The sequence below is a fragment of the Procambarus clarkii genome, chromosome 91 (genome assembly GCF_040958095.1).
Source record: "Procambarus clarkii isolate CNS0578487 chromosome 91, FALCON_Pclarkii_2.0, whole genome shotgun sequence".
NCBI lineage: Eukaryota > Metazoa > Arthropoda > Malacostraca > Decapoda > Cambaridae > Procambarus > Procambarus clarkii.
The window spans coordinates 18,384,349-18,404,405 of NC_091240.1; the positions used below are offsets into that span (position 1 = coordinate 18,384,349).

At 35.9% G+C, this 20,057-nt stretch overlaps 2 protein-coding genes across 2 annotated transcripts; one reads left to right on the forward strand and one right to left on the reverse strand.

Moving 5' to 3' along the window:
- Positions 1 to 1,864: 1,864 nt before the first annotated feature.
- Positions 1,865 to 5,758, forward strand: LOC138359500 (uncharacterized). Its single transcript, XM_069318832.1, has 9 exons — positions 1,865 to 1,944; positions 2,202 to 2,534; positions 2,750 to 2,867; positions 3,103 to 3,194; positions 4,038 to 4,245; positions 4,379 to 4,549; positions 4,830 to 5,014; positions 5,267 to 5,500; positions 5,653 to 5,758. The coding sequence occupies exons 2-8, from the start codon at positions 2,289 to 2,291 to the stop codon at positions 5,492 to 5,494; spliced, it is 1,248 nt and encodes a 415-aa protein (XP_069174933.1). The 5' UTR covers positions 1,865 to 1,944; positions 2,202 to 2,288; the 3' UTR covers positions 5,495 to 5,500; positions 5,653 to 5,758.
- Positions 5,759 to 14,296: 8,538 nt separating this feature from the next.
- LOC138359563 (uncharacterized) lies at positions 14,297 to 16,362 on the reverse strand. Its single transcript, XM_069318906.1, has 2 exons — positions 16,245 to 16,362; positions 14,297 to 14,910 (listed from the first exon to the last, which is right to left on the reverse strand). Exons 1-2 carry the CDS (start codon positions 16,339 to 16,341, stop codon positions 14,561 to 14,563), a joined length of 447 nt encoding a protein of 148 aa, XP_069175007.1. The 5' UTR covers positions 16,342 to 16,362; the 3' UTR covers positions 14,297 to 14,560.
- Between the last annotated feature and the right edge of the window lie 3,695 nt (positions 16,363 to 20,057).

Sequence of the window (20,057 nt, forward strand, 5' to 3'; positions counted from 1 at the left end):
AGACTTCAGATTGTTTAAAATGTTAGGTATACAGTATTTAAAATTAGTATAAATAATTACCCCTTTTTTCATCAGGTAAAGTTTGTGTACAATGTACAAATTGTGAGGCAAGCATCAAATGTGAAGACTGTTTTGCATTTTTGTGTCACATTTGTGACCAAATGCAACATTTTCTCATGCCTTTCCACCACAGATTATATTGGAAAAATGGCTTTTATGAGCCATTAGACCCGACACAAACTGTGTGCCCTGAAGGAAATATCTTTCACTGGAGTAAGTATACGATACCTGTATAAAATCCGTACTTTGTTCCGAGATTACTTCTACTTCCCAATCCCAGTCTAGAGCTACGATTATCTTGGTATAACAAAATAAAATGAATAAATGTTTCATTTCAGTCATTACAACATTTGGAGAAGTCTTAAAGTTTAAACCTGACACTTGGTTTTATAGATTGATTTAATCGTCTGATTGTTTCTTTTCTGTGAATTTCTCAGTCATTATCTGGAGAATAATGTCAATATTTTGTACAATCAAGAAACAATGAAATATTCAGTCTGAAATTCTTTTCCATAAAACTCATTTTGTCAAACTGTCTTCCTTTTCTTTGTTACCAGAACCTGTTGTACCAGCCCAACCACCAAATTCTTGCCCCAACTGCACAGATTGCAAGTTTAAAATTTCAAGCTCCAGCAATCTCTGCATCTTCATCACTATAATGGGTAAATAAACTTTAAAATTTACCCTTTTATTTCCATTACCGGATATTCCTGAATCACAATACATTTTGAAATTTTTGTTGCTATAAATGTTAATTTTTACATCACTATTTTAGCAAGTCGCCACACAACTCAATGCACTGTATTTTAAACTACAGGAAGGTATGACCTCTATACTCCAATCTATACATGCCACTGTGGATATGAGCATCAACAACTAGGCAAGACCATGCACAAGTCTGGTTTCTATTCATCATTAGGAAAGAGCAGCACATTCTACAGCACCAGTCTGCTTGAATCATGGCACCATATAAAAAGAAATTGTCCTGGAACATCATTTCGGGCATTAGTCACTGCACTGGAATCCTTTGGTGCTTCTCGTGGGCGTGTATGTTTTGATACCGTTATTCTTAATATTTTCAGTTTTATATTTCAATACAAAAATTATCAAAATTTTGTAGTAATGTATATTCATTTATTAATAATTAGTTTTTAATTTTGTTCAAACACAAAATGGAATGTTTTTTTTGTTTATTTATCTTATGTCATAATATGCATTTTAAATGTCACCATCTAAAAAATTCTATTCCTAGATTGGACCCATTAATTATATAACTTCGAAGAGAGTGTTCTTCGAATGGCGATTCCAGCAATATGAGCTGAGAAAAATTAGAGGAGAAGCTGACAATGAGTGTCCTGCTTGTGATAAAACCCCTTTAGCAGTACATATTGATGGCAACAAGAAGCTGTATCGTTACAACAAAGTTGGGAGGTAATAAAATGTGCTTTACAGATACTTAATGTATAGTATTCTTTTGTTCTCTACACACACTATATTATAATGAATTATATTGTCTTCAAATTAATGTTCTTATAAATAAAGTATGCACATATAAATATACATTGTCATATGACATATTTTTTAACTGAGTATGTCTTTATAGTTTGCCTTTCAATTGCATCCATATCATCATTTTATTTATCTAACACCATGTAAATTTTTGTTTTATGTAAAATTTAGCAGTGCATCAGAATTCTTCATATAAAACATTTTTTGATACCCCATTACCCATTGTTTAATATTATAGTGGTTACAGACAATAAATAATTATTTCTGAATTATCATTGCAGAGGTATTAGAAACCCCTATTATTCTGATAGTATCTTCAGCAAAGATGAAGATGTTCAAGCTCATGTTGGCACTATTCAGAGCTTGAAAACTAAGGTGAGTTTTATTATATATTGAGAAACCTTCAATTTTACCTAATAACTGTTTGGCGACTATAACATATGGTGGCCATTTTTGTATTTTTTCATTATAGTTTATATATATTGAATAAGGAAATATAACCCATAGAAATTCTTATGTGCAACAACAATGCCTATCGCGCAAAATAATCTCTACCTTCTACCCGTCCTACATAATTATAATCATGCTCACCAACTGGGTATTTAGTTACTATAAATATTTTTGTTTAACAGAGTAAGCACACGTGTGGAGTGTCTACATGGAAAGCTGCTCAAAATAAGCCTCTTTCATTCCAAAGTTTGGATGAAACAGGAATCAGCATGGCCTCCTGTCGACATGGTATTATCCTCCACACCTTGAATATGTATCAAGGAGAGCTGTACAGTTATGCCCACTATTTGCAAATTATGTATTTCAAATACGTAAAGTTTATTTGTCAAGACATAATTTGCAAATATTGGCCATGGGCCTTAACTGTGGCTCAGAAACAATCACATTTTCACATTGGTCAAGCAAAGCCATTTTTAGGAGTCCTACATGCAAAAGGACATGCTTGGTATTGTCAGGTAAATAAAAATATAACATTACATTTATGTATACTAATTAAATTTAATGTAATGTATACATTACATTAAATATAATAAGTACAGTTTGTGTAAAAAAATTTAAGATTTCTGATTGTTTAAGATTAATGATATACGTATCATTTAATATAGTAGGAGGCTTTTAATTTTTGTACAATAATTTGAATTTTTTTTTACTGTATACTTTTATGTTAAAGGTATTATATGGAGGGCGGTGGCAAGAAGGAAGTGGCATGACTTTAGGGGAAGAGGCAGAGCAAGTGTTTGCATACCTCTCACGATACAACTCTACAACTAAAAACATGCTGAAAGCTGGTATTTGTTTATATGGTTCATCTGATCAAGTTTTTTATTATTTTACCTGCCCTGTAATCAGTATAATGCGATTTGTATTCAGTATTCAATAAGTATCAACTCCCTCAAATAATCAATAAAAGAATGAAAACATATTGGTCAAACTTGAGTTGGTCTTGGTGAGTAAAGGTATGTTATGAAACTGTTATTAATCTATGCTCTTCAAGATGTTCATTGCTATAAATATTTTTCTCAGAAAGAACAGAAGAACTCACAGAGGGTGCAGTCTTTTGGAACCATCGAAAAATTGATGGACTGGCTCGTGCATTAGTTACTCGACTCAGAAAGGTACTAAAAATAATATATATTTATTTTATTTATTTGTATTTATTTTGAAACTTATTATAATGCATTTATATGTGAAAGGTATTATAATGCATTTATAGGTTAGTTATGTGTTCAGATCATGTACTACATATATTTTCCATTATAAATTAGCGACCATTTCCTTGAATTAACTGCTTGAACTTTTTCAATATATCAATAAGGTTAATTTGTATAAAGTATATAGTATTTAATTAACCTAAATGTATGATTCCGAGATATATCAAATGTGTTCACAGAGAAATCACAGTATCGTGATATATCACGGGAACTGTGATGAGGGTTTGAACCCCATGCACTGAGTGCTCTCAGATGCATGCTCTAGTTCACTACGCCACGACATGGTCAGATGAATTGCAACTTGGAGTACTACTGCACCCACAAGGATCCCAAGGCTTCCACTGAAGCCAAACCAGGTTTCACACAATTCCCCCATGAACTCGGTCTCTGTCATTCAGTAGTTCTGCCTTTGATGCCCCCATTTCAATGTCTTTCTCCATGTATTGATATATCACAATAATATGAATTCTATGTGTATTGAAAGGGCCATCAGAGGTAAAACTACTGGAGGACACAGACCAAGTACATGGGAAACTGCATGCACAACCGCCCATGGAATGGGTATGGGGGTGCATAATTAACAAAAATTGAATTGTGGGTTCATTAGTACCCTAGGTTGCAATTCTTTTGACCATGTTGTGGCGCATTCAACTACAGCAAGCATCTGGGAATGCCAAGCCCATAGGTTCGAACCACTCATCATGGTTAATGTGATTTGTTCATTAAATTTATTATATTTTCAAATAGGCCAGAGAGACGGAAATAACAGTTTCAAATGAGATCGACAAACTTGATGTTCAAAAGTCATTGATTCAAGAATGGCGATCTGACCTACAAATGATTTGTAAGGAGTTAGAGTTAAACACTGGAACAACCTCGAAGAACATAAAATATTCTATCGAGGCAGTTGCAGACTCTATCAGGCATCGCAAAAATCTGATTGCCACTGATGCAGGTAGGCTTACTATTTCTTTGTTAACTCTGAAGCAATTTCTATTTAGCTCTTGTCTATAATTTCTATGTAGGTAAATGATGAGGAAATTTTTTTAACAACTTTAAAACTTTCAGCCAAAAAACTTTATTTGCAGCATCCAGTAAAATGCGCTCTTCCCTCCGGCACAGAAATGAGTGTGATAGGAAAAAGCTTCAAGGCTTCATAAAAATCTACAATAGTGAAAACTCTGAAATTCTCAGTGAAAAGGATGCAATAGAAGGTATCCTGCCATGGCACAATTTATTGCCTCATCATAGCCAAAATGGTATGTAACTACATCTCATTTTATCAGGGGTTACAATTCGGCCTTATCAAGATAACTAACATTTAGCATGCATAATGGATAAGCTTTACTTATTTTTGAAGTAAAATATCATCACTACTGTTTGTAAAATAGGTGCAGTATCATAATCCGTAGGTTTTTATCAGGTTGATACTGCACAATAAACTATGTATAGTATGTATAATGCAAGTACCTAAACTGTAATTACATTAAATTGAGTTGTAGTTTACTTGCAGTAAATATAAATTTCCTCTTTTATTAGTGTCCCTTGCTCAAAAAAAGAAGGCAGTAGAAGATGTGGAGCTTCAGAAGAGATCCAGAGAAGAGCAACAACACACTGTTCAAGAAATGCTGCATTATCTCGCATATTACAAGAATAAGAGAGAGATTTTAACCGAACATACTGAAGAGTTGTTATGTGGAATTTTTCCTTCATATCTAAGCAAGGTAAGCTAACAGCCTAAATGTGTGTTGCAATTCAGTTCTTCATAAACATTTATCCAGCAGAATTTTATACTTGTCTTGCTATTTACAACTTTGACAGGTAGACAATTCCATGGTTTTCATATACTGTACTGGTGTGTTTTACATATATTTGAACTTTTACCGAAAACTTTATTTATTTATTCTAATTTCTTTAGTATTTTCAGGGAAATTTGTAAATGTCTTAAACCCCATTAAATAGTCTATATATTACAGGATCCTAACAAGTACACTATTGAAGAGAAGCACCTATCAACCAAAAATAAGAGTGGAATCTTGGCTCTTTTGAAGCAAGGGCAAAAGATGTGTTCTGACAAGCTGAGTGATGCAAAGCGTTTATTTGGATACCAGGAAGAGGATGTTGATGTTTCCGAGCCCTACCTGGAGCTTTGTGACAGTGAAGATGATGATGATGAAGATGAAGATTTACTACTAAACTCATGATACAAAAGTTAAGTATAATAAATTTTACCTGATTTCTCTTGCTAATTTCTCTTACTTAATTTCTCTAATTTCTAATTATCCTAGCCCTAAGATTACTACTGGCCTCCATTGCCTTGCCTGCACTTTGTTTCCCCCTTAACCATATCACTCATTCTTACAGGTGTGAGACAGAGAGGTACAAGATCATCCAAGAGGAACAACACCTGAAGCACCCAACATTTGGGTGTTTTAATTAATAAAAACGCCCTTCATGGCTTCACTCATCCTGGCTGGTTTAATTAAAAAAACCTAACCTAAACCTAATATATATACCTCTAGAGTCAAGGGAGTTAAGTTTTAGGCTGCACAATGAAACTGCTATTGACAATTTTATAACTGCTGCTGATAATGTCTGTCCTGTGACTTTTTTGTAAGCATAACCAAAAGGCTTAACAATCCCTTGCTTACAAAGGGAATACTTAAACCCATTAATAAAAAACATGACCTTGAGAAGAAGTATAGGTTAGGAATTGTCTCCAAAGAATTCTCATGCTCTTCAACAGGTCACTTGAACTCCAAACCTTTCCAGTTATCCTAAAAAAAGCGAGTTACCCCTGTACACAAATGTGGTGATCTCACAGATGTTAACAATTACAGACCTATATCAATCCTGCCTAACTTGTCAACATTTTTTGAAAAACTAATCTACAAGCAGTTTTACTCTTATCTAGCCAAACACCATATACTTAGTACTAGGCTGTACAAGAATATAACAACTCTTGTATATATCTCAAAAAAAAAAAAAAAAAAAAAAAAGCACAAGACGAAGCTTGAAAAAGTTTAGTGGTATGCAAATAGGCTAGTCCCAGGACTAAGAGGCATGAGTTACGAGGACAGGCTGCGAGAAATGCAATTGATAGGGCACATAAAGATAAACTGTTTAACACGGGTGGTAGGCGAACAAGGGGACACAGGTGGAAACTTAGTACCCAAATGAACCACTAGGATGTTAGAAAGAACTTTTTCAGTGTCAGAGTAGTTAATAGATGGAATGCATTAGGCAGTGATGTGGTGGAGGCTGACTCCATACACAGTTTCAAATGCAGATATGATAGAGCCCAGTAGGCTCAGGAATCTGTACATCAGTTGATTGCCAGTTGAGAGGTGGGACCAAAGAGCCAGAGCTCAACCCCCCGCAACCACAACTAGGTGAGTATACACACACACACACACACGTATACACACACACACACAGACACAAACATACACACACTAATGCCTCTATTCACCTTGCAGTAAATAGGAACCTGAAAGTCAGGAAGCTGCTAAAGGCTGCATCTTGGGGATGTGTGAGTGTGTTAGATAAAAATATATGTTGTTTAGATATGATGGAGGAAAAGAGGCCGAGAGTCGGTACATTAGACAACCGACGCTTAGAAAGGCGGGGTCCAAGAGCTAACAGCTAAATCTTGGAAATAATAAATTAAAATATTTAATACACCCACATACATGTTTCACATTATTTTGGCTGAGGGCACACTGAGGGCTGATGGCCCCGTCGACGGGGCAGGAAGTCGGTGGTTGATCAAAGGCCTCCCACATCCTCCACATACCTGAGGATTATTCCGGCTTAATTTTAAACGGAAGTAATGTCTTGGCATTTACGGCTTCAGCGGGTGGGTGGGTCCGTGGGTTTATTACACTGTGAGTGAAAACAATCGCCTATTCTCTATTTTATATTGCGGCTTGTAGAGCTAGAAGCTGTTGCCTCTTGTGTGCGTTGCACAAGGGGATTAATATCTGGATTAATAGCTTTCAATATTTCCAGTATTTTTTAAGGTAACGCTTAAATACCGAAGATACTGCTATTGGACACCGCTTAATTGACAATGTCTCAACAACGCAGGCTAAAGATGTGCGTGGCTCCTGCTATTGCAATGATGCTCATTTGTTTTTCAATGATGGGCCTTAGTTGCCCCCTCTCTAACTTACCGTTCTAAATACCCCTTCTCCATCTTCCGCAAACATTTCCCCTCATACATCTCCCCCCTTTCCTCCTGTCCCCCTTGTCCATCTTTGTCCCCCTGTCCATCTTTGTCCCCTGTCCCTCACTTTGTCCCCTTGCCCACATTTTCTGTCCTCTGTCCCAGATCCCTTTCCCCCTCTCTGTCCCCCTGTCCCCCCTTTCCATCTCTCTGTCCCCCTGTCCCTCTCTATCCCATTGTCCCTGTCTCTGTCCCCCCTGTCTCTCTCTGTCCCCCTGTTCTTCTCTGTCCTCCTGTTCCTCTCTCTGTCCCCCTGTCACTCTCTGTCCCCCTGTTCCTCTATGTCCCCCTGTCCATCTCTCTGTCCCCTGTACCTCTCTGTCCCCCTGCCCACTCTTTCTGTCCGCTGTCCATCATCTGTCCCCCTCCCTTTCCTCCAGTCCCCCTATCCATCTCTGTCCCCTTGTCCCTGTCTCTCCTCTGTCCCCTCTCTCTTGGTCTCCTGCCCCCCTCTCCTCCCTCTGTCCCCCGGTCCCCCTCTCTGACCTTGTCCCTCTGTCTCTGTCTCTGTCCATGTCCCCCTCTCTGTCCCTGTCTCCCTCCCTGTCCCACTGCTCCCCCTCTGTTCCCCCGTCCCTCCTCTGGCCCTGTCCGTCTGTCCCTGTCCCTCTGTCTCTGCCTCTCCTCGTTTCTGACATTCTCTGTGTCAGCCTATCTCTCTGTCTCTTTCCTCGCTCTATCTCTGTCATTCTCTCACTGACTTTGCATATCCTTATCTATACGTCTCTGTGTCTAACATTCTCTCCCTGACTCTGTCTATATCTATTTCTCTGTCTCGATCTTCATCTCTTTCTCTCTCTCTCTCTCTCTCTCTCTCTCTCTCTCTCTCTCTCTCTCTCTCTCTCTCTCTCTCTCTCTCTCTCTCTCTCTCTCTCTCTCTCTCTCTCTCTCTCTCTCTCTCTCTCTCTCTCTCTCTCTCTCTCTCTCTCTCTCTCTCCTTACATACATACATACATACATACATACATACATACATACATACATACATACATACATACATACATACATACATACATACATACATACGTACATACATACATACATACATACATTTATTTAACACATGTGGTACACGCACAAGGGGACACAGGTGGTGGAGGCTGATTCCATACACAGTTTCAAGTGTATGGAAAGTGTATGTATTCAAGTGTATGTATTCAAGTGGCGGGACCAAAGAGCCAAAGTTCAACCCTTGCAACCACAACTAGGTTAGTACATACATACATACATAAGATATAAAACAGTGGAGGATTCCCAGGTAGAACAATCAACCACAATGCCCATTACCCCTTTACCCTGATGTCCTTAACTACACAACTATACAAGAGTCATTAACACGTGTAATGGCTGATCCCCCATCTTTCATTTTATCAGCTTAGTTCCTTTATTATGCCCCAATTACTCATCCCTTGAGCGGTAGTTAAACTGAACCCAAATTTAAAAAAAGTTCCTTGCTAAGCAAGCTACAGTCTTGATAAGTCAGATATATTGTTTGTTAACACATTTCTCAACAATGAACAGTCAGTTTTATCAAGCTAACATATCCTAACACAACGAGTGAGAGTATTAACTGGTATAATTATTTTATTAGACCAGTATATATTATTAGATTATACTGGTATAATTATATATATATATATATATATATATATATATATATATATATATATATATATATATATATATATATATATATATATATATATATATATATGTATGTATGTATGAGTGTGTGTGTACATGTGTATACAACATTAATAATTTTGTAACTAGCGTCAAACATTGTTATTTGCTTAGCTAAACGAACTAGAGGGTTCCGGTCCTGAACCGATTATGTGCCTCTGTAATCCTTTACACCACGGCCCACGGGATGGGTATGGGGTGCATAATAAAGAAAGCAATAGAAGAAATTGAAATTGCATAATACGGTTATTGACATTCAATAATAGTAAGATAAAGCAATGAGGACCAAATGGGAGACCAGTGATCAGTGTCTTGTATTCCCTGCAATACCTCAAATCCTACGTACCTCACTGACAGGCTCCAGTATGTTTCTGTGAATAATTCAATTTCTCCCACCCTACCCATCAACATTGGTGTTCCTCAGGGCAGCATACTTGGCATACTTGGGTATCCTTTGGAGGTGCTTATCCAGTTCTCACTTGAACACTATGAGGGGATTGCCAGTTATGCCATGCAGTTATGCAATGTATGAATCTATCTATAAGTCCACCAATCTTTGTAAAAATTTCTTGTATGGATGTACCTTACCTAAATAAACATTTATTTATTTATTATTTATATTTAGGATTCATCAACTGCCAAAGATATTCACATGTCAGTATAATTCTGGCGAGAGAGAGGTTTGGGAAAAGCCGTTATACCAACTAGTCAGCAATAAGGGTGATATTTGTGGGGCACAGGCACACTCGGCCTGGCCCATTAACCCCCAACTGACACTATAACTACTAGCTACTAGGTACATGAACATAATTACATAATTTACGTACATAATTTAAGGTACATAATTACTAGGTACATGAGGACTGGCCATTGTACTATATAGACCTGAAAAAGTGTAACTTAGCGACAACAAGAAAATATTGAATCACAAGACCAACGACGACCATTCCCTTACCCTGCCATAAACACTGAAATTTGACACCCTACCTCTGGAGCCACCCTGACCACAGGTCCACCAACTACATTTCCCTCCCTCCAACTCTGCCTCCACTTACATTGTACACCACGCAAGTGTGGACTAGTGTGTAAATCTTACTGATACCACACTTAACCTTTATTCTTTCTCAATGTGTTGTATAAAAGGATCTGATTATACCGTTTCATTTCTAACTCCTTTTCTTGGAAGAATGCCACATATGATCGTACACACACACTAGGTCTGTATAGGGTATAGGCAAGGTCTGACAAGGTATACTAGGTGAGTACTAGTTGAGTACTTACACACAAGATATTCTAGGTGAGACTAGGTGAGTATACACACACACGCAACATATACTAAGTTAGTACACCCAGAAACAAGATATACTAGGTGAATACACACATACAAGGTATACTAGGTGAGTACTAGTTGAGAACTTACACACAAGATATTCTAGGTGAGACTAGGTGAGTATACACACACACACGCAACATATACTAAGTTAGTACACCCAGAAACAAGATATACTAGGTGAATACACACATACAAGGTATACTAGGTGAGTACTAGTTGAGAACTTACACACAAGATATTCTAGGTGAGACTAGGTGAGTATACACACACACACGCAACATATACTAGGTTAGTACACCCAGAAACAAGATATACTAGGTGAATACCCTAACACCAACCTCCTACAGTACACAACACCAACCTCCCACAGTACACCTCCCACAGGTAACCCCAGCACCAACCTCCCACAGTACACAACACCAACCTCCCACAGTACACATCCCACAGGTAACCCCAGCACCAACCTCCCACAGTACACAACACCAACCTCCCACAGTACACAACACCAACCTCCCACAGGTAACCCCAACACCAACCTCCCACAGTACACCTCCCACAGGTAACCCCAGCACCAACCTCCCACAGTAACCCCAACACCAACCTCCCACAGTACACAACACCAACCTCCCACAGTACACATCCCACAGGTAACCCCAGCACCAACCTCCCACAGTACACCTCCCACAGGTAACCCCAACACCAACCTCCCACAGTACACAACACCAACCTCCCACAGTACACCTCCTACAGGTAACCCCAACACCAACCTCACACAGTACACCTCCCACAGTAACCCCAGCACCAACCTCCCACAGTAACCCCAACACCAACCTCCCACAGTACACAACACCAACCTCCCACAGTACACATCCCACAGGTAACCCCAGCACCAACCTCCCACAGTACACCTCCCACAGGTAACCCCAACACCAACCTCCCACAGTACACAACACCAACCTCCCACAGTACACCTCCCACAGGTAACCCCAGCACCAACCTCCCACAGTACACAACACCAACCTCCCACAGTACACATCCCACAGGTAACCCCAGCACCAACCTCCCACAGTACACAACACCAACCTCCCACAGTACACCTCCCACAGGTAACCCCAGCACCAACCTCCCACAGTACACCTCCTACAGGTAACCCCAACACCAACCTCACACAGTACACCTCCCACAGTAACCCCAGCACCAACCTCCCACAGGTACAAAATGAAGCCATGAGAATTATCTTAGGATGCCCAAGAAATGCTATGATTGAGAAAATCAGGATGGAGTTGAATCTGCAGAGTATTGGGGATAGAATTGCAGAGATAAATGTAGCTTCTGCCATTAGATTAATGAGAGGTGGGGGAGCTAATGAATTGGTCCTCTCAGTTCAAAAGGTGGGAAGTACTGAACAATGTATGATGAAGAAAAGAGCATATATGAATACCTTATGTTCTAATGTTATTAAGTATGATGTTATTTCAGAGTGTATTGCTGTGCCCAAGAGAAAATTTACACCACCATGGGAGGATTGTAATGTAGATGTAGTAATTACTCCCTTGCAAAAGAAAAAAAGTATGTATGAAATAGGAGAGCTGAGGGCAACATATGATTGTATAATTAGAAAATTGCCTACAGAAAACACTCTACTACATGTATATTGTGATGGGTCAGTAGCTAGGGATGGGAAGGCAGGATGTATATTGTGATGGGTCAGTAGCTAGGGATGGGAAGGCAGGATGTATATGTTCTTAACATTCTGAAACCTATATTGTTTGCTGATGATACTACACTCATCTACTCCAACCCCAACCCACATACACTAAATACTGTAATGTTGTTAATAATGAACTAAAAAAAGTCCACTTATGGATGTCAACCAACAAACTAACACTTAACATAGAAAAGACCTACTACATCTTATTTGGAAGCAAATCTACAAATGCAATTCAGCTTCAGATGACAATGTAAACATTAGCAATAACAATGATGGAAAGTTTCTTGGTCTATTCTTAGACAAGAGACTCAACTTCAGTACCCACATACAATACATAACTAAGAAAGTCTCTAAAACAGTTGGTATACTCTCCAAAATCAGATATTATGTACCTAACCCTGCTCTCATCTCTCTATATTATACACTAATCTATCCCTATCTCAACTATGGTATCTGTGCATGGGGTTCAACCACTGCAAACCACTGCAAACCACCTCAAGTCCATCATCACCCAGCAAAAATCTGCTATCAGAATAATATCAAATTCTGCTTTCAGACAACACACAGCCCCCTTGTTTAACTCCCTAAACATGCTAAACATAATCTCACTCCATAAATTCTCTTGTGTCAACTACATTTACAAAACCCTGTTCTTAAATGCAAATCCTGCTCTGAAACTCTTCCTGGACAGATGTAATAGGACCCATTATCACCACACCAGAAATAAATATCTCTTTGATATCCCCAGAGTTAAACTTGTATAAATAAATAAATAAATAAATAAATAAATATGTTTATTCAGGTAAGGTACATACATACAAGTAATGTTACATTAATGGATCGATATATAGATAGAGCTAGTACATACAATGCCTAAAGCCACTATTACGCAACGCGTTTCGGGCAGGAAAAACATTAATATCTAGAACTTAATACTAATTGAGCATAAAGAATAAAATGTGTTGAGAACAAATACAAATAAAGATAAAAAAAAGAGGGAACATGACTGAAAAAGCAGCACAAATACAATAGGTTGACAAACAGTGTTGATTAAAAAAAAAAAAAAAATAACAGACATGGGTTGACAATAGAGGGGTAAGGTAGGTTAGTGAATTTATTAGGTAGTGTTTAGTTTTTATCTTAAACTGGTTGAGAGAGGTACAGTCTTTAACATGGTTGGGAAGATCATTCCACATTCTGGGTCCCTTGATTTGTAGAGCATTTCTAGTTTGATTAAGTCGTATTCTTGGAATATCAAAACTGTATTTTTTTCTGGTGTGGTGCTCATGGGTTCTGTTACAACCTTCAATGAAGCTTTTGAGCTTATATGTATGTATTTGTAATGTATGTATGTAAACAATGTATTTATTATCATTTATCAATTCTGATAGAAATTACCTACTTAAAATTATCTGTTAGATTAAGGACCTGCCTGAAATGCTGCGCATACTAGTGGCTTTACAAGATTGTAAATACTGTACTATTCAATGTATTCTCACAACCCCAATGTACCTACTTGTATATATATAAATAAAATAAAATAAAATATTGTGATGGGTCAGTAGCTAGGGATGGGAAGGCAGGATGCAGTATGCCAAACTGAATTCGTGCGCCCCTTGAGGGACTTGAAGTAGAGGAATAGGGATCACAGGATAAGTATGGGTTGCACAAACTACTGGTAACAGGATGAGTATGGGTTGCACAATTAATTACTACAAAGTGGTTGAGTATGGGGTGCACGTAAATGAAGACTCCCAAGAAGCAAATCAGAGATCAGCCCAAGCTTCATCTTGAGGCAAAGCTCAATGCCTTAAGCCATATTGATGCTCTGTCCACAGAGCATTCTCTCTCTCAAATCATAATAGTACACTAATGGTTCCCTACACCACCCCTCAGGTGCAGCTGCAGCAGGCTTGGGTGACATGATGACTATGGGGTGCACAATAAACTAACACTCACAGAATGAGTATGGGCTGCACAATAAGCTACCTCTCACAAGATTAGTAATAAAGAAACATTAATTTTTTGGGTAGGGTGACTGAAACTCATCCTGGGGTAAAAATGTTTATTTAAATTTATTATAGTTAAATGAATTTAGTAAATTATTCCATATATTGTATTATAAGTGAATTGACACTAAACTATAAATGATACTAATAAGGTTTTAAAAATGAAAAACAGTAAAAATCCTTCATGTAAGATATGGAAGTTGAAAAGTAAATTAACTGTAAACTAAATTATAAACTGTAGACATAATATAAAGTATTATAAGTAAAATACCTATAAACTACCAAATAATGTGTAAGGAACCATTTCTATTGTTTGTCCTTTTTTACCTGTTTCCTCAGGTATTTTAAAATTCCCATTCCGTTGTTACTACACTGTTTTCCTGGTGTAGTTCCCTGTGGTTCAAATTTTACTACTTGTACTTCTTGCTGTTTCTGAAGGATTGCTAATGGTAGCCCTTGTTGCACCGGCGGAACTTTTTGTAAATGTTCCACCTGCGGAACTTTTTGTAATTGTTGAATTTCTTGCACCTGCGGTACCTTTTGGACTTTATGCACCTGCTGCACTTGTAGCTCGTCAGGATTTTTTTCCAGGGCATTATCGCTACCACCTTCTGATCCTAATGTAAGTTTATCTGCATCAAGCTTCCTTGTGCGTGCTGGAATAAAAAATAAAAATAAAAAATAAAAAATTTTGAAATGGAAGATCCTGTGTAACAAATTTAATCAGTTACTATGATCGAGCCGCAGAAATTTTACAGGAAAGATATGGTTGGGTTGACTGCATCTATCTGGACCTAAAAGAGGCATTCAATAGAATTCCACATAAGAGTTTGTTCTGGAAACTGGAACATATTGGAGGGGTGACAGGTAAGCTTCTAACATGGATTAAAAAATTTCAAACTGATAGAAAAATGAGGGCAGTAATCAGAGGCAATGTATTGGACTGGAGAAATGTCACGAGTGGAGTACCACAGGGTTTAGTTCTGGCATTCATGGATAAATAATAAATAAATTGTTCATGATTTTTTTAGACAAAAGCTAGAATATGCAGCAGTTGTATGGTGCCCATATCTTAAGAAGTACATGTACAAACTTGAAATGATACAAAGACGTCATGGGTGTCATAGGGGCACCAGCACACTGGTTTGCTAAAGGGCCCTTAATGCTGTCGAGACCTTATGGGCCCTTGGACCCATTACGTTAAGACATAGTGCTGTATTGGGCCACACACTTTTTGCCATATACATCAACGACAGAGATGATTGAATTGAAATTATATATATATATATATATATATATATATATATATATATATATATATATATATATATATATATATATATATATATATATATATATATATATATATATATATATATATATATATATATATATATATATATACATATACATATATATATATATATATATATATATATATATATATATATATATATATATATATATATATATATATATGTCGTACCTAATAGCCAGAACGCACTTCTCAGCCAACTATGCATGGCCCAATTTGCATAATAAGCCAAGTTTTCATGAATTAATGTTTTTTCGACTACCTAACCTACCTAACCTAACCTAACCTAACTTTTTCTGCTACCTAACCTAACCTAACCGATAGAGATAGGTTAGGTTAGGTTAGGTAGGGTTGGTTAGGTTCGGTCATATATCTACGTTAATTTTAACTCCAATAAAAAAAATTGACCTCATACGTAATGAATTGGGTAGCTTTATCATTTCATAGGAAAAAAATTAGAAAAAATATATTAATTCAGGAAAACTTGGCTTATTAGGCAAATCGGGCCTTGAATAGTAGGCTGAGAAGTGCGTTCTGGCTATTAGGTACGACATATATATATATATACATATGTATATATATATATATATATACATATGTATATATATATATATATATATATATGAGAGAAAATAATAGGTGGTGATATATTTATATATTATGTGAACTACTTACACAAAAAGAAGTTAGTGGTGAAGATCTTCTTGTCCTCTTCTTGCAGAACTTGCAAACATTGCTTCGGACATGCACACATTGTTTGCAGTTTGTGCATCTCCTCAAGAATTTTCCCTGAAGACCTGAAGGAAATAGTTTCTAATAAAATACTTATATTCAAATGACCTATGCTGCAAAAATTATAAGTTAAATTGTTGTTAAAATGTACTACAGTAATTAAATATATTATTTAAATTATGAAATAATCTACATTAACACTAGTGAGAGCAATGTTAAAAATTTTAGGACTGCATCTGGAAATAACTTTAATTTTGGATGTGATTAACCATGCTGTAACTCGTATAACAAAACTGAGAGGAGTTGAATCCAACAGCCTGATTGACCAGGCTGTTAATTTCAAGCGAATACTATATTATTGGAAGAAAAAAAAATTATATATATATATATATATATATATAATTATATATATATATATATATATATATATATATAATTATAATAATATATAATAAATTATATATATATATATATATATATATATATATATATATATATATATATATATATATATATATATATGTCGTACCTAGTAGCCAGAACGCACTTCTCAGCCTACTATGCAAGGCTCAATTTGCCTAATAAGCCAAGTTTTCATGAATTAATTATTTTTCGACTACCTAACCTACCTAACCTAACCTAACCTAACTTTTTCGGCTACCTAACCTAACCTAACCTATAGAGATAGGTTAGGTTAGGTTAGGTAGGGTTGGTTAGGTTCGGCCATATATCTACGTTAATTTTAACTCCAATAAAAAAAAATTGACCTCATACATAATGAAATGGGAAGATTTATCATTTCATAAGAAAAATATTAGAGAAAATATATTAATTCAGGAAAACTTGGCTTATTAGGCAAATCGGGCCTTGAATAGTAGGCTGAGAAGTGCGTTCTGGCTATTAGGTACGACATATATATATATATACATATGTATATATATATATATATATACATATGTATATATATATATATATATATATATGAGAGAAAATAATAGGTGGTGATATATTTATATATTATGTGAACTACTTACACAAAAAGAAGTTAGTGGTGAAGATCTTCTTGTCCTCTTCTTGCAGAACTTGCAAACATTGCTTCGGACATGCACACATTGTTTGCAGTTTGTGCATCTCCTCAAGAATTTTCCCTGAAGACCTGAAGGAAATAGTTTCTAATAAAATACTTATATTCAAATGACCTATGCTGCAAAAATTATAAGTTAAATTGTTGTTAAAATGTACTACAGTAATTAAATATATTATTTAAATTATGAAATAATCTACATTAACACTAGTGAGAGCAATGTTAAAAATTTTAGGACTGCATCTGGAAATAACTTTAATTTTGGATGTGATTAACCATGCTGTAACTCGTATAACAAAACTGAGAGGAGTTGAATCCAACAGCCTGATTGACCAGGCTGTTAATTTCAAGCGAATACTATATTATTGGAAGAAAAAAAAATTATATATATATATATATATATATATATAATTATATATATATATATATATATATATATAATTATAATAATATATAATAAATTATATATATATATATATATATATATATATATATATATATATATATATATATATATATATATATATATATATATATATATGTCGTACCTAGTAGCCAGAACGCACTTCTCAGCCTACTATGCAAGGCTCAATTTGCCTAATAAGCCAAGTTTTCATGAATTAATTATTTTTCGACTACCTAACCTACCTAACCTAACCTAACCTAACTTTTTCGGCTACCTAACCTAACCTAACCTATAGAGATAGGTTAGGTTAGGTAGGGTTGGTTAGGTTCGGCCATATATCTACGTTAATTTTAACTCCAATAAAAAAAAATTGACCTCATACATAATGAAATGGGAAGATTTATCATTTCATAAGAAAAATATTAGAGAAAATATATTAATTCAGGAAAACTTGGCTTATTAGGCAAATCGGGCCTTGCATAGTAGGCCAAGTTCGACGTTCTGGCTACTAGGTACGACATATATATATATATATATATATATATATATATATATATATATATATATATATATATATATATATATATATATGTCGTACCTAATAGCCAGAACGCACTTCTCAGCCTACTATGCAAGGCCCGATTTGCCTAATAAGCCAAGTTTTCATGAAATAATTGTTTTTCGACTACCTAACCTACCTAACCTGACCTAACCTAACCTTTTCGGCTACCTAGCCGAACCTAACCTATAAAGATAGGTTAGCTTTGGTTAGGTAGGGTTGGTTAGGTTCGGTCCTATATCTACGTTAATATTAATTCCATTAACAAAAAATTGACCTCATACATAATGAAATGGGTAGCTTTATTATTTCATAAGAAAAAAATTAGAGAAAATAAATTAACTCAGGAAAACTTGGCTTATTAGGCAAATCGGCCCTTGCATAGTAGGCTCAGAAGTGCGTTCTGGCTACTAGGTACGACATATATATATATATATATATATATATATATATATATATATATATATATATATATATATATATGTCGTACCTAGTAGCCAGAACGCACTTCTCGGCCTATTATGCAAGGCCCGATTTGCCTAATAAGCCAAGTTTTCCTGAATTAATATATTTTCTCTACACTTTTTCTTATGAAATGATAAAGCTACCCATTTCATTGTGTATGAGGTGAATTTTTTTTTATTGGAGTTAAAATTAACGTAGATATATGACCGAACCTAACCAACCCTACCTAACCTAACCTAACCTATCTTCATAGGTTAGGTTAGGTTAGGTAGCCGAAAAAGTTAGGTTAGGTTAGGTTAGGTAGGTTAGGTTGTCGAAAAACAATTAATTCATGAAAACTTGGCTTAATAGGCAAATTCGGCCTTGCTTAGTAGGCTGAGAAGTGCGTTCTGGCTACTAGGTACGACATATATATATATATATATATGTCGTACCTAGTAGCCAGAACTCACTTTTTGGCCTATTATTCAAGGCCCGATTTGCCTAATAAGCCAAGTTTTCCTGAATTAATATATTTTTTCTAAATTTTTTCTTATGAAATGATAAAGCTACCCATTTCATTATGTATGAGGTCAATTTTTTTTATTGTAGTTAAAATTAACGTAGATATATGACCGAACCTAACCAACCCTACCTAACCTAACCTAACCTATCTTCATAGGTTAGGTTGGGTTAGGTTGCCGAAAAAGGTAGGTTAGGTTAGGTTAGGTAGGTTAGGTAGTCTAAAAAACATTAATTCATGAAAACTTGGCTTATTAGGCAAATCGGGCCTTGCATAGTAGGCTGAGAAGTGCGTTCTGGCTATTAGGTACGACATATATATATATATATATATATATATATATATATATATATATATATATGTCGTACCTAATAGCCAGAACGCACTTCTCAGCCTACTATTCAAGGCCCGATTTGCCTAATAAGCCAAGTTTTCATGAATTAATGTTTTTTCGTCTACCTAACCTACCTAACCTAACCTAACCTAGCTTTTTTTGGCTACCTAACCTAACCTTACCTATAAATATAGGTTAGGTTAGGTTAGGTAGGGTTGGTTAGGTTCGGTCATATATCTACATTAATTTTAACTCCAATAAAAAAAAATTGACCTCATACATAGAGAAAAGGGTTGCTTTATCATTTCATGAGGAAAAAATTATAGTAAATATATTAATTCAGGAAAACTTGGCTTATTAGGCAAATCGGGCATTGAATAGTAGGCTGAGAAGTGAGTTCTGGCTA

Coding starts and splice junctions, on each gene's coding strand:
- LOC138359563 (XM_069318906.1), bottom strand. CDS start 16,341: ATGCACAAACTGCAAACAATGTGTGCATGTCCGAAGCAATGTTTGCAA. Junction 14,911..16,244: donor CACCACTAACTTCTTTTTGT/GTAAGTAGTTCA, acceptor TTTTTATTCCAG/CACGCACAAGGAAGCTTGAT.
- LOC138359500 (XM_069318832.1), top strand. CDS start 2,289: ATGGCCTCCTGTCGACATGGTATTATCCTCCACACCTTGAATATGTAT. Junction 2,535..2,749: donor GACATGCTTGGTATTGTCAG/GTAAATAAAAAT, acceptor TTTATGTTAAAG/GTATTATATGGAGGGCGGTG. Junction 5,015..5,266: donor TTCCTTCATATCTAAGCAAG/GTAAGCTAACAG, acceptor TATATATTACAG/GATCCTAACAAGTACACTAT.